This window comes from Malurus melanocephalus, unplaced genomic scaffold (assembly GCF_030028575.1).
Source record: "Malurus melanocephalus ecotype Western Australia unplaced genomic scaffold, MMel_1.1 scaffold_381, whole genome shotgun sequence".
Taxonomy (NCBI): domain Eukaryota; kingdom Metazoa; phylum Chordata; class Aves; order Passeriformes; family Maluridae; genus Malurus; species Malurus melanocephalus.
In genome coordinates this window covers 178,743-203,322 of record NW_026623613.1, presented here as the reverse complement: position 1 = coordinate 203,322, position 24,580 = coordinate 178,743, and the positions used below count along the sequence as shown (strand labels likewise).

Below are 24,580 nucleotides of genomic sequence, written 5' to 3'. Positions count from 1 at the left end.
CCTTCCAGGAGGTCAACACACTCACTCCAGGTTGCTGGCTGCAATTTTGTCCCACCCAGCACCATGGGGCACAGGCACTTCAGCCAGCAGTGAGGACACATAGCACCCATCCCTGCACTTGGAGAGTTCCACCTCTCCTGGCAAGGGGACAAACACAGTGCTCTGGGCACAGCTGGGAGCCAAGCATGACAAAGTCCAGCTACGCAAGGACTTGGCACATCAGGTCCATGCAAAAAAATTCACATTTTGTGCAGCCAGGGAATCCCTGGAGCAAGAGTCACCAGGTACAGCAGGTCTGTCTCCACATGGAGAGCAGTTACCTGCCCTTGGCTTGATGGCAGTGCTCCTTTGGAAGTGTCACAACAAGGCCACACTGGGGAGCAGAAGAAAAACTCGTTCTCTCTCATATTACTCATATGAAAGTGTCAGTCCATCCTTTTTATCTGCAGAGAGCAGAGTACMAGCAGGCCCCACAGAAATTAAGTCAACCTGAGACAGGACCACCTCCATCCATTCCAACTCCTCAGRGAGCTTGTTTAGATAATACCCAGCTCCAAAATGGGTACTGCTAATGGAGAGGATCCACCCAGAAAAGAAATAGCCTCAGCCTGAGCACCAYCTCCTTGCAAAGAGAGAAAACCTGGAATAAATAAAGGAGACTGGACCATGTCCATCCTGGATTCTGCTCTCCTAATACCCGTGCCTACAACAACCAGCAAGAGTCTTGCAGCACAGCCAGCTGGGACTTTGTTGGCACGCTGCATTTTCTTGCTGGTCTGTGGGTCTGCAGCGTTCACACATTTGTTGAAATGCTGTGAAATAACAGACGTGCTGAAGGAGGGAAGTGTCTGTGGGGATGAAATGTGCCTGGCAGTCCAGAGCTAACCTTGGCTCTGCTGGTCCTCTTCCATTTCCAGTGARGTGTTGTTGAGATTTCCCAAGCAATGGCTCACACAGTCAGGATCTCTGGTAAAGCTTCATGATATTCTCATCATGAAGCCTTTTCCACACCTGCTTCTCCAGGTTGAAGTCATGGTTAATGTAGAAAACCAGACGTTTCCGCTCCTTGTCGTAGTAGTGATCCGAGTACCTCTCGTGCCCCTCTGTGATGTAGCCGTAGGCACTGACCTGGGAAAGATGCAGGGCTCACTGGGCAGGGGTACCAGGGATGGAGGGAATGGCTGAAACACAGGACACAGCTCCCAAACAGGGAGTGAGCACAGGACACAGCTCCCAAACAGGGAGTGAGCACAGGACACAGATGCCAGTGGGGGCTCCTCTGGTGACCCTGCATAGGGATCCAGAAGGACCAGACTGTGTGCACTGCCTCCAGAGATCCTGTGTCCCCACCCTGACTCCCTGGGAGCTCTAGGTCACAACAGGCTTCCCAACATCTAAGGGAGCTATTTTGGGGCTATTCCTCATCTTCAATCTGCTCCTCCTCAGCTGACATGAGCCCATATATTCTCAAGGCAGATAGCAGCCATCCCTGCTCTCCACTCTACCCCGTTCCCACTTCCAGCCAGTTCTGGGTGCAAGAATCAGTGTGCCCTTACCCGGTCACAGAGATGGAGGGCAGTCAGCAGCAGGAAGGCCCCTGTTGTGGGTCTGTACAGCCTCCAGTAGTGCTTTTCCAGATTTTTAGATTTTAAAAACCTGCAGCAGGAGAGAAGAAAGCACTGAGCAGKTGCTGGGTGTGGTGTTTCAAGCAGGGTACACCTTGCTCCCTGTGGCTCATGTGGCATCTTCTCTCCTTGCAGCAGCCTGGGGCCATATGAGGAATTTCAGAAAAGCCATGAGTATGCCCAGAACTCTCCATCACCTGCACTGCAACCTAAGCCCAGCTTTATGGAAGTGGTAGGTCTTGAGGCAGTGGGGATAAGGAGGGGATGGATTAAAGGATTTCATAGGTTAAAGCCCACTGCTCTTAGATCTGTCCTTTGCCTTGGGGTGCAGAAATGCTTAGAAACTCCCTGGTATATCCTGCTCCCTGAACACATCTAAGAGTGAAACAAGACATAGGGAAGATGCAGAGGAGCATCACAAAACCTGCCAGGAGCTGTGATCATGCCAGGAGTTGTTAGGAAAATAGGAGTAAACACTGGGAAAAAAATAGCATGGAGTCCTCTTGGCCTTGGAAAGGACCCAAGTCGGAGGGGGAACAGCAGAGCRGGCAGGGAGTGCCGGCCATCTGCTCTCAGGGAAGGCAGCAGCTCTCAAGGAGACTGAAGGGTAAAGGCAGCCAAAGCAGAGCACAACAGAACTCCTGTTCTTATCTCTCTTGGTCATGTGTGACCCACAAAGGGCACATCCCACAGTGACCATGACCAGCAGGCRTGTGAAAAGGGCTGGAGAGGCACAGARGRGCAGCAGCCAGGCCAGGCAAAGGGCRTGCTGAAGAAGGGCTTGTTGTCGTGCTCGAGGGCACAGCCAACCTCCCCAGTCTAGAAGGAATCTTTGGAAAGAAAGTCTGTTACAGAGCCTTCCTCCAAGGTGCTTAGCAATGGGCAACATGAAAGGCTGGTCCTAAACTAGAGATCAACTCTTCTGGCACTTGAGCAACACTCTTCCTACACCTTGAGTTGCAATTGACTCTGGGCCTCTTGTGGATGCAGAAAACCAAACTTCTGATGGCTGCTGTTTCTCCAGCTCACAGATTCTGGATGTTTACCCACAGCTAATACCCCACTGCAGCACCACCCAGAGTTCCAGCTGAGTTCACCCTGCTGAAGCTTATCCCCAGGCTGCTGGTGTGGCTGAACTGGGGTTACTGGGAAGGAGATGGGAGGAGACACCAGAGACAGAGAAGGATGGTGCTGGCCAGGAAAAACAAACCTATTAGAGCACACAAGCCCCAGCTCACCTGTTTTTCATGTATCTGAGGAAATCAGGGTGAACCACCAGGTATCTGTCCATTGTGAAATCTTTGTCAAATTTATCCCGGGGCCTCTGCCTAAGGACAGGAATGAGAAGACTCAGGACAAACACATCTCATCACAGTTAGAAAGGATCAGCCCTGATGCACTTAGTGGTAAGAGAAGAACCATAAACACTGTGAAGGTAGCATTTCCCAGATCATGATAAAGCCTCCTTAGCCTGTGTGCAATCCAGAGGAAGAGTTCAGGAAGGAGAGGCAACAACAGGAGACAGGAATATCAAAAGCTTATTATTGTATAGGCAAAAATTGGTGAAACCAGCCCTTCATCCACCAGCAGGCTGCATCAGACCAGCAGCTGGTGTTCATCCCCAAAAGCCACAAAGCTGTCTCCACACTCKGGCCACACGTCATTGAAATCATCTGCCTCTGGGAAGGAGGTGTATTGGCCACAGCAGAGCTCAGAGCTGAGGGGGACATGAGATACTTCTCCAAGCAAGTGTGGTGCAAGGGGAGGGAGGCTTTACCCTGGTTTTACCTTGGCCTGGCCCTCTGCAGGGCTGAGCATTGTTGAGAGGGAAAAGGGAAAGGGCACAGCAGAGCTCCCCACTGGAGGGGTGGAGACAGCCATAGTTTGTTTTACCCGCTGAGGTTCAAGAATCCTTTCCTGATGTTCTCGTTGAACAGAAGAGCTTTCAGCCACTCATAGTCTCTTGCTCCCTCCAGGAAGTGAATGTACCTGACATGCTAAGAAAACAAGTRAGCATTAGTGAACTGTAAAACAAAATGCAAGCAGACATCTCATCTCACTGAGTTTCTTGGACACACATCTTCAGTCTGCAGCACTCAACTAGCCTACAGTGGCAGAATGGAGATCACATCTGGTGTGCAGCTCCTTCTACATGCCACAAGGCTGGGGTGGCACTGACACACTCCCTCTGAGCCAAGTGCAGGTTCCTTCACTGAGGGTAATGCTAAAGGGCTGGCTCAGCTCCTTTSCTCCTCATGGCAAGAGCAGAACTGAAGGCCACAGACAAACAGCATCCTGTCAAAGCTGTGAATGCACACAGCAGAGACCTCACTTACTTTTTCCCGTGGGATGTTGTTGAACCCTCTGTGTCCCAAGATCTGAAGAGAGGAAACCAGGGAGTAGGCTGTGAATCCATAAAAGGAGGTTTTCGTTCCCACGTCTTTTTCATAACCCTTGATGACAGCCCCRCTCACCCTGACCAAGGAAATCAAACAGAGGAGCAGAGTTAGGTGACCACTGAAAGCCCTCACATCCATGTTCCTAACAGGAAAAGACASCTGATAATCTGATTGGCACCTTGGTCTGCAGGAGAGCCCCTGCTGTGGAGATGGCTCTTTGTGGTTCATTTGTGAACACAGGCTCTGGATGTTTAGTAACTTTCCAATTACTTTTGGAGTTTTTATCTCCTGCCATCAGTCATTTTGGCACTTGGGAATGACTGGAATACTAGAAGAGATGAAGTGATCCAGCCACAATAAGCTAGCTGTGCATGTCSTGAGAAGGAAGCCTGCCCTACCTGAAGACGTAGTCATGGGAGTCAATCTCCTGGCCCATCCCAGAGTTATTCAATATTCCTCCATTCCCCACGACAGCACAGCTGATGCATGTGGGCATGCTGCTGTCACGGCTGGCCAGGAGCAGCTGCTGGTGGGGATTTGGGGGCAGCAGGGAGATGACYTCCTTCACCACTGTGAAGCAAACACATTGGAGAGTTATCAAAAACCTTTGGGATGGACACAGTGAAACCACCAGAGTTTCCACCATGAGATCCACCTAGATTGATGCCTTTGACGGCGAGATGCTGCAAACCTCCAGCTACTCAGCATCAAGCTCCTGCTGGGAGTATGAAGGTCCCATCCTGACAGGCCCTGAGGGACTCACGTGAATAGTTCAGGTCCATGAAACCATAGGGGGGTGTAAAATGCTCGAGGCGGTTCCATTCACTGTCACTGAAGTATCTCTTGTCTATGAAGAGTGTGATGTTGGGCAGGAAAAGATCCCGCAGCCAGTCAGACTTGGCAGCTCTGGCCCTCACTGATTCAGAGCAGGTCTTGAAAAACAAAAAGGAAATAATGACTGATGAGCAGAGAGCTGATAAACCTGACTGAGTGCCAGTGCTTGTGTGCCTGTGTATGACAGGACCAGAAAGAAACACAAAAACTCCAGGGGTAGCTCATCCATTCCTTTCAGCATCCCCATAATCAGGAACATGAAGCACAATTCCAGGACTACATCCATCAACAGCTGACAAAAAGTACCTACAAGGGAGCCAGGATAACTCCAGGTCCCTGAGATTTTCCTCTTCAGAACAACAGGCYTATGATGCTTAAGTGTTTTATTGGCTTTGGGCCTCATTAGCTGATGCAAATTAATATCTGTAATAGGTCTAACCTTAGTGTGCCAAATAAAGCTGTAAGCATTAAGAATATGCTCCAATTATATATATATATATATATATGTATATATATATATGCTATAATAAGCAGTCCCTGCTGGCAACACACCTGACAAGATCCTAAGAGTGCACTTGAGGAAACACTGAGGAACATATGAAATCAGATCACCATTGCCACTCCCTTTAAGGGTAAGAAAAAATGTGCAACATCTCGTTCAATGTCATAAATAAATCAGGGAAACGTGCAGCTGAGAAGGGAATTCAAGCCAGCTTATCCTACAAGAAGGGTCTCACTGCAGCTGRCAAGAGTGAGGCTGTGTGTGCAGATGGAAAGCAAACAGCTGCACTACAGTGAATTTTCTACTGAGTCAATTCAGGCTCTACTTTCTTAGACACCTTCCCCAAACACCTACTGAAAGACAAAATAGAATACCAAGTGGACCCAGCTCAAATCCMCAGCAATGGCTGCATTGCCAAAGCYTTCCYSAGTGCTCCTTGGCTGAGCTGGACTCCCTGCAATGGATGAGGATGACAACCCTGTCACAGCCTGAGGACASAGCCCTCATTCTGGCTGTCACCACGGGAGCACAGTGAGAACAGCATTGTGAAGGGTTTCATGGTGGCATCATTTCACTCACAGCACATTTCATGTCCAGAAACAGGGACATTCCCTTCYTGCTCAAGCAGGTACTGTCCAAGGCTTGGTACTTCTTGTGCTTCCACAGCTACATTGGATCAATGACAGAGGAACCAGGTACAAGTGATTACGTAGGAAATTAGGGAGAGGGGAAGTGCTTCTAGTAACTCACTCTCTCTGCAGAATTACAGATCAGGTTTGGGAGTGAGACAAATTGTGAGAGGGTGACCCAYCTGTTCCAAGTCTTCCAGCAATAGGGGTGCCAGGGAAAACTGYTTTGGGTAAGCTTTACAAAGAGTGACCAGCATACGATGGGGGATAGAGACAGTATGGGACACCACAACCTGTCCCATCTGCTTGCTGAGAACTTTGGTGTAGTTTACTACTTTCCTGAAGGCCCTGCTCCTGGATAATTATGAGATGCTCAAATTTACCTAACCTGAGTCTTCATGGGAATGCAGACGTTGTATACAGAGCTCTTCCTGTCCAGGTCCCATCAGCACCTGCATTTACCAGTGAGTGACCTACCAGCTCTGAAATCGTCTTATCTGCAAAGGGCACACACACCCAGGGCCCAGCAGACAAGGAGGTCAATGGGGAGGCACCATTCCTGATGACCACACCTACCGAGGGTGGGGAGGARTTATCCAGCAGATACTCATCCTCAAAATCCCAGTGCGGCTCAGATGTGAAGTTAGCAGAGCTCAGTTTTGTCTTTGGTGTCACTGCAGTAGCCTGAGGGACAGGTCTTACAGTTTTCATTGATGCAGGAGGATCTTTGGGTTTTGCTTGGCCTTTGGATGTGTTCTCATGTCCTTCCTTCACCCCAGAGGATGGTTTCTCTGCTGCCTTCTCCTCACCTCCCTCCTTCCTGGGAAGTGGTTTCACTGTTGTCTTTTCCTTGGCTTCTTCCACCCRTGGAGCTGGTCTTACTGTTGTTTTCCCCTCATTTCCCTGAACTATAGGGGTGGATTTCACTGTTTTCTTATTGATTCCCTCCAACTGGGGTGTTGGTTTCATAGCCATGTTCTCCTTGGCTTCCTTAACCCTGGTAACTGGTTTCATTGTTTCCTTCTGTTCCTCCTTTCCTTTCCACCTTGGTGTCATCTCCACTGCATTTTGTTTGAGTCTTGTGATGTGTCCTCCCAAAGTCACCTTTAAAATATTCCTGGAGTTCCCTTTATCAGAATAGTTTAATCCCTGTTGTTTTTGGGTGTCCACTTGTTGTGTCTCTGGGGCAYGTTGGAAAATGTTCCATTTCCTGAATGCAATCAAAGGAAAAGCAGGCACATTACACACACTTTCCACTTAGCACTGAAACACCCTCCAGCCCATTTCTAGTGCTCTTGWCTCTGAGCCTCTCTCTGTGCTTTAGAGCAATTCCATTTAGAACTTTGCCAAGTTATTCAACTTCCTACACCATTCCAGCCTGAATACTGCTTATCTCCCTACTGAGCAAATCCCAGAGGCTCACACTCCTCTCCTCAGCACTTGGCACATGAAACATTCACACTGGCACTAAGAGCCAGCCAGTAGAGCCCAGCTTTGCCATGCACTGGGCAGGCCCCTGGCAATGTCCCCAGAGCACTGCAGGTTGATTTGGAGATCCTGGGCTCAGGACATGGCACACACTATAGAAGCAGCCATCTGCCTCTCTCCCCTGCCAGCAGAGCCCTGTGCTCCAGCAACAGAGCATGAAGATCTTCCAGAATGCAGCAAGGGAAGTCTAAGAAGAAGAGAAACTCACTCCTTTACCCTTCATCACCTCTTGAGCTTTTGGGGCCACAGGACACTTTTTCCTCTCCTCCTCCCYCTTAGTCAGGTAATGCAAGGGCATGACACAGCACTCACCAGGCACTCGTGTCTGAAGGCAGACACTTTGAAGCCATTAAAATGCAAAATCTCTACATTTTTAGCACTTGYCTSTGATGTTTCAGCTGCCCTGTTGCCYGAATYAGAGGCACAGGCAGGTACAAGGTTATCACAGGAGGACACATCTGCCAACAGCAAAAGAGCCACCTGCAACAAGACTGGGCTGAAACCCAGCAAAAAAAATCAAGGCAGAAGTGGTGCGGTTTTGTCCTAAACATTGCCTTTTCTCTGCACATGGCTGGAGGGTAGAACAGGAAAAAAGGAAGGTGAACAATTTCTGCAGCTGAGCTTTTATGTACAGCAAAGCTTTTCAGGATAAACCAGCATGGCTGTGGCAGTCTGATTCCACACTCGTGTTCAGCCTTTGCATGACGCACTTGTTTCGGAACGCTGTGGATTGCTTCCGAAGTGAAAAATGGGGAAAAAAGCACTTCTGCAGATAACAGGCTGCAGATAGCAGCTCAGTTGCTGCTGAAATTTGATGGATGTCATACCACTCTGAAAGTGTTCAGGAAATTATCAACTACAGAGGCTTTTAAAAACCATTTCGTATCAGATAAATATGTGAACCTTTACAAGGCTAAGAAAGAGAGGTTGTAGCAAATGGCCTATTAGCTCTCCCTCTCTCACAATCATTAGCCAGTTTTAACMAAGTGTGCAGCATGTGCTTTCTATCACAGTGCTTCATGTATAAACTTTTGTTACTGTTTACTGCCCAATAGGATCAAAGATTTTATATGGRCACTCTAAATAAAGAAAAATTTGGTAACGCAGCTCAGGCAGATTTTAAATCCCTTTGTGAATTTCTGTTGTATTTTTAAAATTATGTTTAAACTTTGAAATGAAAKGGCAGGGAACAAATGAAACAGGACAGCATGACAAACCATCCCCCACTCCAGACTTTCTCTGTAGTTTGTCTCGCAGGGCAGATATCACCCCAGTCTATTACACTTTAACTTCAAATGTGCCAGAGACCAAAATGTAAAACCAAGGGTTTTTCACATCCCAGACCTTGCTCCCTGCAGTCAGGTCCCCATGGCCAGGCACTTGTGCTTACACAGGACCCTGTTCTCCTGACCAGCATTTTAAATCCAGACAAATGGTCAAAGCAGCTTGGTGAATTTCAGRCTCTAAAGTCCAGCTGGCAAACAACTGCAGAAGCTCAATGACATTTACTGTCATTTTCCTCCCCTTTTATAAAGACCAAGGATAAACAGAGGATAAAGCCATGAAAATGCTGCTTTGTGTATTCTACGTGACATACAAGGTACAGAAATAGAACTGCTACACAGACAACCACACACAGCTCATACCTTGTTGTGTTTTACTGAAGTTTTAGAAATACAGGCATTTCCATTCTTTGAAAGTGCAGCAGAAGTAAATGGCTTCAAGCAGATGGACATGGAGAGCCACTTTCTTGTCCCAGCTCTGCCACTAATGGGCTCTGGGATCAAGGACAACTCACTTCTCTACACCTCCTTCTCTCCTTTCCTACGACCACCCTTGTGAAGATTCCAACCTATCCAAACTCAAAGCTGTCCTGAAAGTGTGGTCTCAAGCTGCTAGGGCTGAGCTGAACTCAGCTCAGCTCCAGAAGAGATGCAGATGTTGCCAGCCTCACTCCTCCTGCCTGCCCCCACAGCACCAGCCCGAACATCCAGCTGAGAACCAACCCAACCAAGCCACACCACATGAGTTCACTGGTAGAGCTGGGACCAGAGGAGGCTGGGGAATTGGGATTCCTACACACAGCACCAACATATCCATGAGCCACACCTGTACTGGGAAAGGCTCAGGTCTCTGCAGGGCTCACACGAGGAGCAGTACTCCCTGTCAGTGATGCTGGACACATTTCACTGCAATTCCCTCCACACCCATTCCTGTAGGATTTGTTTGACCATTTAAATAAAATATAAATACATCTCATATCTACATGACTTTGGTGTCCCAGTATGCTGCACATTTGCGTTAGGAATCAGCTGCTGAACTTGCTATAAATTCAAAGGCATCCCACCAAATTCACTGTCCAGCAACGCAATCTGGATTAGGGCTTAATAAGGTCCTTCTGGGAGCCAACAKGAAAAGCAAATACTATGTAGTGCCAAAATATGAAAACAGGTAGGATTAGTGAAGCAAAAGCTGCTTTAGACAGTTACAAAAGAAGCTGTGGAAAACAGTGAGCCAAGAGAAGAAGGTTTGGGACTACGGATCTTCCAACACAATGCTCTATTAAAGTGGTTGCCTAACTCAGATCAGAAGTGCGAGCTCCCGGGTAAAAAAGACAGAGAGACAGAGAGAGCACAAGCMCCTAACCAGACAGTGCACGCCATGAAAGAACGGGTCCCTTACCTGAAAATCTTTGTCTTCGCCAAGTCAAACAAGGAGCTGGAATTGAAAATGAAGAGGCAAAACTGTGTTACAACAACGAGGCATATAAGGCCTTTGGCAATTTTCGGGAGCCTTATCCTGGCACAGCGCATGGTAAGACACCTGTGAGTGTCAGAGGCRCTGCTGCTGCTGCCCTGGGGCGCTCGCCAGGCACTGCCTCACCAAGGTGTGTGCAAGGACTGGGCTGGTCTTCCCTCTGGATTTCCCTATAAAACGTGCACACCCTGTCTCCCAGCATTCCCAGACACTCTGCACACAGATCCAATTTCTCAGGCAAGCCATCATTTTGTACTGTCCCTGCCTATCACCAGAAGCTTATTTAACAAAGAGCAGGGAAAGGAATTATTTTTACTGCAAACAATGGAAGTTTCCTGTATTTTCCTTAATGACGTTGGTCTGTCCTAAAAAAGGAAAGTTTTTATCTCTAATCTGGTGGAAGCATCACTGGGAGTGCATGTGAATTACAGAAGTGGCCATACTTAAAATCCACAAAGTTTTAAGACCACCACCTACCCAAGRTTTTAAATATAACCATAAACATATATTCTTCATGCAGTAATTGTTTGCAGCTCCAATCTAGAAACAATCCCTGCCCCGCAAAAGCTGATGGCTTGMTACACATCCATTTTACCTTGTGGTTGCTTTGAAACAAATCAAAGTAAGAGTCAGTGCAAATCCACCACAAAAAAAAGGAGTTTGTGTTATGAAGAACCCCAGTCAGTGTGAAATCAATCTTTGGCAGTCCAGAGTAATCACCCCACTGGCAGAGGGAAAGATTTGCAGAGGTGGACACCACAGCCAGAGAAATGTTTATCTCTACCAGAGATGTAGTTTTACAGCAAAGGGCTGCTTTAACTTTTTAAGTTGTTAAATACTAAACCTGGCAGGTCAAGGGGAGATTGCCATATTGCTTCTTATGCATAGGCTGCTTTTGCACAGCTCTTCTAAAAAAACGAAACTCAGACACAAATAAAGCTTTTGCTGACAGTATCTCAAATCTCAGAGGCACTCACACTGTTACTGAATACCCAGAGAACTGAAGGTGCCTGTTTTATGTCACAGGAAAGCCAGTCAACAGGTTTCACAACTACAGGACTTTTTTTGTTAATAGGCTCCCAAAGGGAAATTCTGGGGGCAGGAAACATTTTCCTTCAACCTCCTCCATGTAATATTACTGCAAAACCAAGAGCCACAAGGGATAGCAAAATTCCTACAATCAGAAAAATATGGATTTCTTTGCTTTTAAGGACCTGCACTGATGATTGTGGAGAACTCRTCCATAGCACTCTCTGTTCAGGAAGGATTGTGTTTGGGGAAATATCCAAATCTCTGGCAAGCACATTAGCAAAAAGCAGGCTTGCCATGCAAAACACAGCTTTTCACCTTCTTCATGGAAGAAAAGAAAACCTAAACTCCCCTGTCAGCATACTGACTTTCAGTTCCTCAGAGCATCATTTCATCATCATCCACCCCCACTGCTGAGATCAATGTGTCAGAACTGAGGCACTAGGCTGGTGTGCTCAAACATGCCTCCCCAAACATGAGGTCAGATTGGGAAATGGGGATGTAGTAGAACTCTTCAGGGATGATCTGGTGAAAACTGAGGCCAAGAGCAGAGCTGGTCCCTTACAAAGCTCTGTAAGAAGTAGGATTCATGGGATACACAGGGTTCCCAGCCCACAGGCAGGAAGATACAAAGCAAAGGCTGCACACAGCACAGGGTCTGGCTGCTCAAGGGCCACAGCATCCTTTTCCAAATGCATGTTTCCCTGCAGTCCTACCTGCAATCCCATGAAATGCTGCTTCTTTTATGGTGTAGAGACTCYGAGCCCAGCACTGCTGGTGTGTCCAGCTACCAACATCAACGCCCACAGCAGAAGATCTTCTGTCCTTCAGTACTGTAAAAACAAGATGACTTCTTTATTTAAGCAAACTGCATCTGTGATCATCAAAGAATGATGAAGAATGTTATCTGTCAGCCCTTTTTGATCTCCAACAGTCCATTTAATTCCACATCTGCTCAATAACATCCTTAATTACATCCTGGACATATAAAAGGCAGAACTGCCTGTTTTGGTTTTCCTTTTAATTCATTAACAAACTTGATTGCCATGAAATTTTACATTGTGTGTGTTAAGGGTGTCACTGGCATTTTGAACTATGCCATGAACTTATCTTTGTGCACGTTCTTCACAGGGCTGGGTATCAAATCTTGTTTACTTTCCTGTGCCCTGTGTGCTTTCCACTCTCCCATATCTCTRGTTTACAGAACTGAACATCACAAGATATGCTCGAAGAACAGAACTGTTCTACAAATTGATCCTGCTTTGCTGCAGGATAAACTTGTCTTTCAGTGATGGCTACAACCTACCAAAACCAGTATTTGACTGGAAGCCAGTGAAATAAAGCTGCTAAAGAAGCTGGGGGTGTTTGGACATGCTCACAGTGTTATTTGATAATGTAAGAACTGAGTTATAAGTGGAGGAGAAAAAGAATGACATTGTCTGCAGCATGCAACTGCTTAATGGTCATGCCTGCGGGCTAGCAAAGGCTGGGTTTGGCACCCTTAGGTTCTTATTTTCCCCTCCTTGTTCAGCAGTCATCTTCAGAAGCAAATGCTTTCAGGCTGGGAATCTGTRGGGGATAGAAATTACAAGAGCAAACTCTACACAGCTGTTTAAAGTCTTGCTGTCACCAAATAAAACTGATAGCCCAGAAACTCCCAAGCTTGCCATAATTCCATACTCACTGGCCATTTTCCAGCTATTCCCTTCCCTTTTGCATCAAACCTTCTCTCAAAAACTGAACAAGCACCCAGAGACAACAGCATTTGTTGAGGCAAAGCCCCCACATCTTCCAYATTGGCACTTTCAAGAATACCCAGAGTTCTGCCACAGAGCAAAGCTMCAGAAAACGGTGCTAGGAGTGAGGGAACAGCTTAGTGAGCCAACTGGTCTGTGGTCTCCATGGGCTGAAATGCTCTCAGAGGAAACACACAGTGGTTTTGATGGTGGAATGAGCAAGTGGCTGCTCAATGTTCACACAGCAGAGCTGCAGAGATTGCAAATCTTGTCAGGTTTTCATTAGTGCTGATCTGAATGCTTGGTGTCCAGCCCCACCCAGCTCATGCCCCACTAAAGAATCYGCCTTGGATCAGTGTTTTGACAGCAGATGACAGGGGTCCAACCTAGAATATTTCCCCCTCTCCCACATGGGACCATGGGCAGRTTCTTTCAGCCAGTCCACACACCATGAAATGTCCTTGCCTGGAGCAGTCACTGGGAGATGGGGTGTAAATGCTCTGAATCCRGCCCTATTACAGCCTCTGGTCGCTGAAACTTGTTCTTTCTGTAGGCACAGTGAGGACTCAGCTATTGAGCTGTTCCCTCTGGCCACAGCTCTGGGTGTTAATTAACCTCTCTGAACAGCGGAGCAGACCAAGTCTGCCATCACACAGCCTTTCTGCTCCTCGAGCTCTTCACATTCACCCCATCCCACTGAAATGCTCTGCTCCCAGCATTCCTTCCTCTGCCACACAATGCTGAGAAGACTGATGAGCCTCTTCATTTGAGAGAATTTCAAAACCCACAGAAAAATACACTCCCAATAACAATGGCTGGAAACGTCAGCTGGAGTTACAGAGGCTGGAAAGAACCAGGGATCTTTTCTCCAAATGCCTCCCTCAGCAGCCTTTTGTCTGTGCCATCCCAGCAGGAAGCCTAGCACATCACCCCAAAGCTGACAGACAGAGACAAACTGACACCACTTCAGGGCTAAGATGGGTTGTGGAGTTTTTTTTCCCCTTTTAAAAACTGAAAGGAAGAAAAAAAAATGTTCCTTGACTGGGAATCTCTTGAGAGAGCTGGTCCCGCAAGGAGCAGGGCAGCACTGCAGACAGGTGAAGAGGTAATTTATTAAACTCATGGCTAGTTGGCCTCCCATCCGAAAAGCAGCCTTTCCAGCTCCTGTCCCAGACAGCTGCCAGGAACAGGAGCATTCCAGGACCCTCCACTGCTCCAGAGAAAGAAATACAAGAATCACAAAACCCAAATTCCTCTCTGTACCTCTGGCAAAGAAAAATGCAGGCATATTGTCTCAGCATGTCACATCTGACAGCAAAATTCAGCCCCTGCACAGGTATTAATTACAGAATCACATATCTGTGGGCATTCACTAATTTTAGAGCCAGAAGAGAAATATTTCTTGGTAAAGGTCTTTCCCATACTCTTCCCACTGGCTTAACATCAGAAACCATCCCTCTTGACATCTCTGGCAGGACAAATGTGCCATTTGGCATCCTTTGGGGTGAAAAGTGCTGCAGGGAATGCAAGACGTAAGCCTGCTTCTTGAGGGGGATAAATCGTCTTGTTCATGTCTTACACTYGGGAAAATGAGGCCTCGTAGTTCTTTTCTCTCTGTTCCTCACTGACAGGACCATCAGAGAAGTGCAGTCACATTTTTAGCTGTGAGATTAGGAGAGTCACAGGGTCCTGTGAGGAGCTGCTGGAAATCAGATGCATCTCCTCCCTTCTCTTCCTTTTGTGTATTGTCTTCTCTGTAAGAGTTCCTCTCCTGCTTTATTTAGATAAATACCTGGTGCTACCTATTTCCACCCTCCTCCTGTTAATTTGACAGAGGCTTTTGTCAGCCACAGAGAAAAGTGAAATTTTTGCCACACCAGATGCACACCACCTATCAACCTCATACTCTGAAATCCCCAGGCAAAATAACTGCTGAGCAGGAGAGCAGCACTGTGCTATTGCARTGGAGATGTGAGATCCTTGTGTTTAGGAAGGACCACACATTCTCTCCTGATTCCCTGGGTGCTCTTTAGCATCTGTTCAATCTGGGTTTTTCTCAAAGATTCCAGGAAGGACACCTCTGTTGCAGTCTCAGCCAGAGCCAAGAGGAGGAGCCAGAATGTTTCTACTAACAATGTGCAATGACACTGATCATCTCCTCTGTGAGTTGCGCTTCCAGAAGATGTGCCACGGAGATGGAGACATCAGGCAGGACACACTGAGTGTGTTTGTTCCTAGCTCGGCAGCTTGCACCTCAAGACTCATGTCCCCATTAGCAGTTACCAAATGAGAATGATCAGGCCTACAACGGAAATGGTCTAAACTGTGTTGTTTACACACTATGTCGAATTTGGGTGCTGTCCAGCCCTTGTGTTAATGTCTGTTAACCTGCTGTTACCAACCCCATGATTCGAAGCAGATGTCAGCTGGGTCCTGTCTATCTTTCAGTGCCTGAGGTTTCCCTCCCTCTCCCTGAGCAATCTCCACCATGCATCACACTCCCCTGATCCCCTTTGCACCACCTCACATGGTAGTTTGCTCAATATCTAAGTTCATATTTACCCCTTGATATTGTAACCGTAAGTAAACACAAGCTCACTTAACCAAAATGACATCTTAAATGCRTAAAACAATTGAAAGCAAGAAGACACATTGCTCTGTATTAAAATGGGAACTATGAAAAGTTCTGCCGCTTGTTTAACTACGTGTGCTATCTGTGAAATCATATGGTAAAGTGCTCTGAGAATCACAGAGAAATAACAAGAGCTTATAAACTTTGCATAATTTACCCTAAAGCACTTGCAAATTACCTTACTGTGGGTCCTTCAGCTGATGCTGAAAGGCAGTCCTGGCTGCAAGGAGGACGAGGAGCCACCCTAGAGCACCACACCCGTTTTCAGACAGAAAGTCTCAGGAACAAACACAAAGGAGACAGCAGTAAAGGCAGTTAATCACATCAGAATGTAACCAGGATGGTGCCAACAGTTCTGCTTCTGCCCAAAGCTACATGGGTAGCTTCCAGCTTTATCTGTCAGCTTTTATCTTTTGTAGATCCACCACAACACCCTTAGAGCCTTGATGGCTGAAGCCACCAGGCTCCAGCAGCCCCCAAGTCAAAGGTGTTGCACTGTCAAAATATTTCACCATTGTTCAGGAGACCAATCTATTAAAAACATGTTGATATGTCAAGTACCCTACAAACACATTAAAAAAACTGCACTGCTCAATGGATGGTAGTTCATATACAATTTGCTGTGAGAATTAGCTTTATCTCACATCTACAAAATGCAGATTGTCTCTTCCTCTTTGAAGATAAATAGGTGACATCTTACTTGTGGAATTTCCCATGGTTTGCTATCCAATATAACCCGGAAAAAAAATCCTGTCTTGTCATGCGGTTAGTCTTCGGGTTTTGTGTTATTCTGTGAAACAATTTATCATCTAGGGATTGCAGCGGGATTGAAAGTCAGTTTTCCTAGAAGGCCACTTCCTTGAGTTGTTTACTGTTCCCTGTACAATGCTGTATTCAGCCAGCCTTGTGCTTCTCTTAATACCAGAATTTGACAAGGTCTGGCCTCACAACTTCAAGTAAACCAATAAYCTGCAGTTCCATTATCAGTGCATGCTTCATTAAGAAGGACTAGGTGCTCACCAACACTACCAGGGTCTCCTGCAGGCCAAACTGAGACACATTCATGCCTGCAGACACTTGGTCACCAGTCTTGTTAACCTGGTTTGACTCGGAGCAGAGCCCAGGTGAGCTAATTTTGTTTCAACACTGCAACTGGCAAGTGGATTTGATACCTGGAGAAGAGATGAGCAGATATGTTTGCCACACATCACCGTCATACCATCCCTTCCTAATGCACCTAAACATGCCTGTAAATAACCATGCTAAGTGACTGAAGAGCACACTCTCAAATACCCCAGCCAGCTTTTTCTCCAAAAGTATGGCTACACATGGCTATTTTGTGCTCACAAAGAAAGAAAAATATCTCCTGTCTTCTGGTTGGTTTGTTTAGAAAAAGAAGATTTGTACAAGGGGATCTTGGATAATACCACCCGCTGATGACCCCAAAGTTGCTAGGACAAAACCCTGGCCAAAAATGGCCAAAATGGCCATTAACCATCACCACATGCTCTCCCAGCTCAGGACAATGTGATGAATCAGTTCTCACCTCCCAGAGCCCAGCCCCAAGGGTCTGAATGTCTGTGCCCCCACAGGCACTGACACAATCACTTCTCCTCAGCTGAGTCAGTCACTGAGTGCAGAGAGCAGGATGAAGCCCACACCATTTTGAGGCTCTCTGTCTCATTTCTTGTTACAGAAAGGTGAGCAGGGACATCAGCCCCCTGATCACAGGCTTGTCAGTACAAATATTACCAAACCATCACGCACGATGGAGATCACTCCTGGGTGCGGTATATCCATGTACAAACAAGGATAATCCACCCTTTAGAAGGGAACCATTTGCCACAGAAGGCCATAGGAGGAGCTGGCTGGTTTGCAAAGACAGACTTTTGTCATGAAGGAGGCTCAAACATTTTAAGAACAGCCTGCTCCAGTCACAAGGTCACAAACTTTACCAGGAAACCTGCTCCAGCACAGGCTCCTTTCTCCACAGGTCTGCAGATGCCTGCCAGAACCCTGCTCCAGCTCAGGCTTCCTACAGGTCCACAGCCTTCTTCCAGGCATCCCCCTGCTCCAGTGTGTCTCCTGCAGGGGCTGCAGGTTGGTCTCTGCCCCCACATTAACCAACATGGGCTGCAGGGGCACAGCAGCTTCACCGTGCTCTGCACCTCAGGCTGCAGAGGAGCCCCACTCCTGTGCCTGGAGTACCTTCTCCCCATTCTCCAATATCCTTGGTATCTGCAGAGTTGTTTCTGTCACGTGCTCTGATCCCTCTCTTCTCTGACTGCAATTACCTCTGTGCAATAACTTTTTATTCCTTCTAAATATGTTATCACAGAGGTGTTACTGCCATCAATTGGTTGGCACTGGACAGAGGCAGGTCCATTCTGGAGCCACCTGGCATTGGGTCTGCTGGACATGGAGGAAGTTTCAGGCAGCTTCTCATAGAATCCACCCCTGTAGCCATGCTGCTACGAAAACCTGGCCATACAAACCTAATATTTACCCACAAGGATCATCAAGTTCAACTCCTGGCCCGCCACAGGACAACTCCAAAAATCCCACCCTGTGCCTGAAATTGTTGTCCAAACAGTGCATGAGCTCTGGCAGCCTTGGGACCATGACCACTGCCCTGAGGAGCCCATTTGTGACCTCAGCGGTGCTGTCAGCAGTTTTTTAAAAGCAAAGGAGGTGTGTAGGACAGAGTGCAATCTCCTCAGGAAATTTAGGGAACCATCCCATCAACCCACTCACAGCACTGCCAATTCAACAGTGCCACTGCAGGGCTATTGAAACTGTTATGGTCTACACACAAAATGAGGCCCAACACTCTTGGTTGTTCATGGGCAGCTTGAAAATAGGAAGAAGATAACCCTCCCCTTAAAAACAAGTTTTCAGAATGCCTCTGCTCCTATCTCAAGGTCGCTGGGATCATACACAGTGGCACTCCCCTTCTTCACTAAGGTCATACAGYTCTTTCCTGCCACAAGGACAGCGGATGAGGCACAGGAATCCTCTCCTGCAGGACAAAARCACAGCCCACAGAGGAGAAAGAATTGGCAAACCCAACCTAACATTTTCATGTGGTGCTGCCTGAAATAGAAGTCTTCTTGCTCATGCCAAAAGTCAAACTTCACCACTACAAACTTGGTTTAAGTTTGTGGGTGTGAAAATTTCAGCATAGTCTGTACAGAGGAAAGCTGGGGTTTCTATTTTCTCCATTCAGTTTCTGCTGGTCTTTCTACTGCTCTTTTGTAGATAACACCCTGTGTAACTCATCCACAGGCTTCACATCAYAGTGGAAAAACAAACAGAACAAAGAGGATGGAAGAGAAGCAGACAATATCTACTCACACTCTTCAGCACTGAAGTACATCAGCACACGGAGAGAGCTTCTGACACAAAGCCAAAACAAACAGAAAGTTCAGAAATCAGTGAGTCTCCCTCGCAGCCATTCTGACCACATCTTGGAAGTGTTCAAAAACTCTAAATCTTCCATTTTAGCTCTAACTTTTAGCGAAGAGTCAGATGCTGGGATGAGCCTTGAGCAGTCAGTCATTCCATCTCCTTGCAAATCTGTTTCCCCAGGCAGTCTGGTTTATCCYTCCAGTCACATCTTCACTAAGTCCCTCTTCCCTCCAAAGGTCAGTCATCTCCATCAGCTGCTGGGCTATGTTTGTCGTCAAAGATAAACAGCTGGATTTTTCAGTGCTCCTTGCTGATATGAAAGGACATGTTTCTACATGAACAGAGTGGCAGCTAAAGGGAATTCAGGGTGACAGGAAGGATTACAAAGATCCTGTGCTTCAGTGGGGAACCACTACTGTGTTCAAACAGGTTACAGTAAGATGAGAATTTAAAGCCCAAATCTGATGCTGCTACATATCTGAAGGCAGGACTTGTTTCACATGTGAACCATTGGTATCTCAGTCACACACTCCTTCTGCTGACCTCTGCTTCCCTCCATGCTGGGAACAGCCAGTCTCTAGACCCTGATGGTCACACCCTGCACACATCCCAGACACCAGCTCTTGTTTAGCTCACCATACCTGCAGGARCCAGGGACCAACACAAGCCTGGCCAGGGACACCAGACACAGYTCTGAGCTGAGCCAGTGCTGTCACAAAGGAGGTTCTACCTGTACCCCATGGACTTGCAATGGTCATCAGAAACAGCTACTACCAGCAGACTACAGCTTTCTCTGCAGAATTCTGCTCTGCTACCAAAATTTGGGGTATCTGCAAACAGAAAGAAGCTGACAGTTCATCCTCTGCTGCTGGAAGGCACTGCAAAGTCATAGCATCACCTTCCAGGAGAGTTACTGAATCAGTGAAACCATCTTCACTTACTACAAACTAAACACTTTTACCACTCCCTTACCACCCTCCCATTTCCATAAAACCAGCATTTTTAATTAATTTCTACAGCCATCAGTTATCAGTAGTTAAACTGGAACAAACTGAGTCATAGGCAGTTGGAAAACATTTTTTACACCATACAGGCTACTGGTTTTCCCTCTCACAAAAGGGTTATAACAGTGTTGACAAGGAAGACAAATGACAGAGGCAATGATCCACAACGTCCTCTCCTCYGTAAGGATTGCAGTTATATCTTTATGACAGAGTTATAAAACKAAACAATAAAGTTCCAAGACCATTAGAACAAGGTCACGCACATTACAGTAGGAAATACCTATTTCAGATCTTATCTGAAACTCTGAAGGCAAACAATACTCAAACACCAGAGTCCTGGCCTCTGGAATGGCAGCTTCCTCAGAGGCATGTGCCTTCTCTTTCCCCTCRGTAAAGTTTAATCAAGACTGAAAACGAGCTCTTTTTTTTTCCTGTGATTCCAGGCCAGCTCAGTGCACTCCCTTGAGCCAACACTCATCCCCCAGGTGAAACAGAGCTTAACTCATAGGGGCTGGGGGATTGAGGGAAATTTYAAATGAGAGGTTTAAAAAAAAATCCCTGTCCTGACCAGGAGGAATTGTTTAGAAAATATGAGTTTTCTCATCTGTAGTCATTGGGTAAGTTTAGCCAGTCTCAGGAATGCTGGAGAACAGGTGKATCACAACATACAGGATTCTTGAGAGATTTGCGAATAGAAAAGGACTGAGCACATCCTTAATCCTCCCCGGAGCAAACAACAACCGAAATGTTCCGTCGGAGCTCCGCGGGCCCCCTCTCCTACTTGTACAACACAACAGCACCATCCAGAGGATAMACAGTGCTAGCGCTGCCTCTCCCACCACGTTCCCCCTCCCAACATTTGCAGGATACAAGCTTTACTCCAATTGGGAGCACTGTAGGGATGTGTTTAAGTTACCCTTGGGTAAGCCAACGTGAGCCATTCCAGCAGAGCAGTAACAAAAACCTCCARAAAGAACCTCACTTTCTACTGCCAGGCAGCACCATCTGTCCAAGTGTTCCTCGCACCAGGGCTGCAATCTCTTCACCACTGGAGAGGAGGAAAAATTGCCTGCCCTGTAAGGACTCATCCCTCACCCTTGATTTATCACTGGCACAACAGTGGTGGTGCAGTCAGTGCACATGGAACACAGCCTCCCTGTGACACTTGGCCCAGCCATACTGCCAATTTTGGAGATGTGGTGAGGCTGTTTGTGCTTCCCCAGGATGGTGTCAGCTGGCTGTCTCATCTCTGCAGCAGCATCCCTAATGACTTGGTTCAATGCTTGAAAGCACAGCAATCCCCACAGTAGGTCTGGCATCAGCTTCTCATGGAAAACAGAATCAATTATGCCCTTCCTTTGAGACAAATAAAGATGAAACAAACTATGAAATACTTCCACTTTGTGTTTATTGTTCCCAGTGCAATTTAGCAGTTGACAAATGACAGCATTCCCAACAGCTGAGCGCACCGTGACTCACTACAACACATACCTCAGTGGCTGCATTCCTGACCTACTTTGGGAATTAAGAAAGTATTTCAGACAGAAGAATTTCCCCTTTAGGTTAAAAAAAAAAAGTGTCTTACAGCTATTCCAGAAGTGTTGGCTGGGATCCAGCAACTGGATGTGTTGGACAAAGATTACATCTATTCAAAGTTTTAAAAATAAAAACCAAAACAAACCACAGGGTCTTCCATGTTTGGCTCTGTCCCTGTCCTAGCACAAAATCAGATTTGAATCCATGGCACTAGCACTCCATCCTCATCTCCTGAACCTATCTTCAGGARTCCTTATCATCTAGTGCTGCTTCCCAAACTCGTAATCTCTGCTGCTTCATTTGACATTTGGAGAGGACTCACGAGAAAGATGTCATTCCTGCGACATTTCAAAATCCCTATGAACATCCACTTTTGTGAGAAAAAAAAAATTAGTCATATTATGGAGAAATAATTAAAAAAACAAAATACCACTCCGTTGCCACAACCAGAAGGTAGAAGACACCACTGTATATTTTCCACCACTGCTGAAGTTATGTTGGTCAGAAAACTCCCAGAGAAATGCAGGCAGAAAAGTCTTCAATGCTGAGGAGGTTACTTTTTATCCAGTCCTCATGTCAAAATGTGATTCACCAACAAAAGTGGCAGTAAAGGTGAAGTTGYTTTCTTAAAATAGGAGCTGCTTGCTCCCCACACTCACTGTTCCAYTACTGCCCAAATTCCCTATAGGCACCAGATACCACAACTTTCAGACCAAATTATTTCACCCTCCAGAGGAAATTATATAATCTAAAATGGATTGTTATCTACATCATTTTTTACTTTGTTCCCACCATTCTTATAGGAATAAATCCTGATTATTTTAAATTCATTTCCTGCTTGGCAACAGTGATTAAGAGGGACTGGAAAGGTGAGGAAGGAAGCAGTGTGGTATTTCTTAGTGTTCTAACTCCATAGCTGGTCTGGAAACTCCTGCTTGTTCTTCTCTGGTGGATATTAGTGAGGAATTTTGCCTTTGGTTCATTCTGGGAAATMCCCCTGAGGTATTTATTCAAAATATTTCACATAGTTTGCAAAAAAAACCCCAGAACTCCCCTGAAGGCAATGCAAGGTGGAAAATAACCTTGTAGGTGCAAAAAGCAGAGGGTTTATGGTGTGTGTAGGGCCATACTCTCCCATTTGTAACTACTCCCATTTTCTTCCAAGAAAAGGACAGTGCAAACCCACCTTTTTTCTTTCAGAGACTTTAACTGCACCGTTGCACTGGGACAAGCCCAACTCACTAAACTTACAGCAGCTTGAGAGGGAGAAGCACCTGCAATCACACCATGGAGCACAAAGTTCACAGTTCCAGAAGGAAAAAGCTAATTTAAATGATCTGCAAAAAATCTGAAATCCCTATCAAAGCTACCTTCAGAGCCAGAGGGGAATTCTGCTCATTTTCTCCTGCCCCTCCGCTCCACCAAGTACTAAGTTCCTTAATTAAATCATTCCAGATTTTTGTTTAACCTGGATCTCTGATGGATGTGGATGTCTTCAGGTCCAATGATCTGCCCCCAGGCTGAATTTTCTCAACTTTTGTAAACATTATTGATGTCATCAGGTAACTTCTGGTAACTACTACAACAGATGCGTAACAAAGAAAAGGACTTTTGTGTTTCTTATCCTGTCAGATACACCCAAATAAAGCAAGTATTGAGTAGGATTACATCACCCAAATAAATATGCATTAGTCAGGCAGAAAATATGAATTAGACAGGTGGGTTCACATGAATTTTACTGTGTAAAAGAGGTAACTTCTTGCCTCTTGGTGTGCGTGATCTGTGGAGACTTTCACTTTGCACCCCGTGCAGAACAGTGTGTCCTTCATGTCCTTAAGTTGAATTACCTGTCCCGAGGCTGAATTTTCTCACCTTCTGTAAACATAACTGATTTCATCAGAAAGCTTCTAAGATAACGGAAGAACCTTGTGTTCCAAGATCAATCACCTAAATAAACACGCACGATAAATCACCCAAATAAAGATGTATTGGACACGCAAGTTCATGTAAATTTGACTATATAAAAAACGTGACTTTTCACCCCTTAGGCTGCTTGACTTGTGGGAACCTCTATCTTGAGCCCTTCACAGAATAATAATGCGCCCTTTCTCAGCGAGACTGTGTCGGTAATGAGAGAGCTCCGAAGATCAGAGCCCTCACGGCGCCCTCACGGATCCCTCACGGATCCCTCACAGATCCCTCACGGCCCCTCACGGATCCCTCACGGCGCCCTCACGGATCCCTCACGGATCCCTCACGGAGCCCTTACGGATCCCTCACGGATCCCTCACGGACCCCTCAAAGATCCCTCACGGAGCCCTCACACATCCCTCGCCGCCCCAATCGCTCTGAGGGCACGAGCGGACCCGCCTCAGGCAGCGGCTGCGTGACGTCATCCGGAACGCGTGACGTCACGCGATGCGCATGCGCGTTGCTGGGTAAGGGCTGTCCCGCCCTGTCCCCKACCAGCCCCGCCCCCGCCACTCCGGTTACGGAGAGCGCACAGGGACAATCGGAGCCCATTCCGCGTTGCCTTACGGCAGCCCAAGTGGGACAGGTCAGTCCAATAGCGATCGTCCCTGGTTGCCATGGCAGCGGGGGCTCGCGGTATCGCCGTCCCCTCACAGAGATCCCCCAGTGCAGTCACCCCGTCATGGGGAGCCCTCAGCATCGCCGACCCCTCACAGAGATCCCCCGGTGCAGTCACCCCGTCATGGGGAGCCCTCAGCATCGCCGTCATGGGGAACCCTCAGCATCGCCGTCATGGGGAACCCTCAGCATCGCCGTCCCCTCACAGGGACCCCCAATACCGCCATCCCCTCACAGGGACCCCCAATACCGCCATCCCCTCACAGGGATCCCCCAGTGCAGTCACCCCTTCATTCGGACCCCCCATTACCGCCCTCCCCTCATGGAGACCCCCAAGTGCAGCCACCGCATCATGGGGACCCCCAGTACCGCCATTCCCTCACAGGGACCCCCAGTACCGCCATCCCCTCAC

At 47.0% G+C, this 24,580-nt stretch overlaps 1 protein-coding gene across 1 annotated transcript; it reads right to left on the bottom strand.

Annotated features, from left to right (window-relative positions):
- Positions 1 to 713: 713 nt before the first annotated feature.
- Positions 714 to 10,363, bottom strand: ST6GALNAC1 (ST6 N-acetylgalactosaminide alpha-2,6-sialyltransferase 1). Its single transcript, XM_057378968.1, has 9 exons — positions 10,160 to 10,363; positions 6,566 to 7,199; positions 4,788 to 4,956; positions 4,423 to 4,594; positions 3,962 to 4,100; positions 3,519 to 3,622; positions 2,864 to 2,953; positions 1,557 to 1,656; positions 714 to 1,128 (listed from the first exon to the last, which is right to left on the bottom strand). The coding sequence occupies exons 1-9, from the start codon at positions 10,288 to 10,290 to the stop codon at positions 958 to 960; spliced, it is 1,710 nt and encodes a 569-aa protein (XP_057234951.1). The 5' UTR covers positions 10,291 to 10,363; the 3' UTR covers positions 714 to 957.
- Positions 10,364 to 24,580: the final 14,217 nt, after the last annotated feature.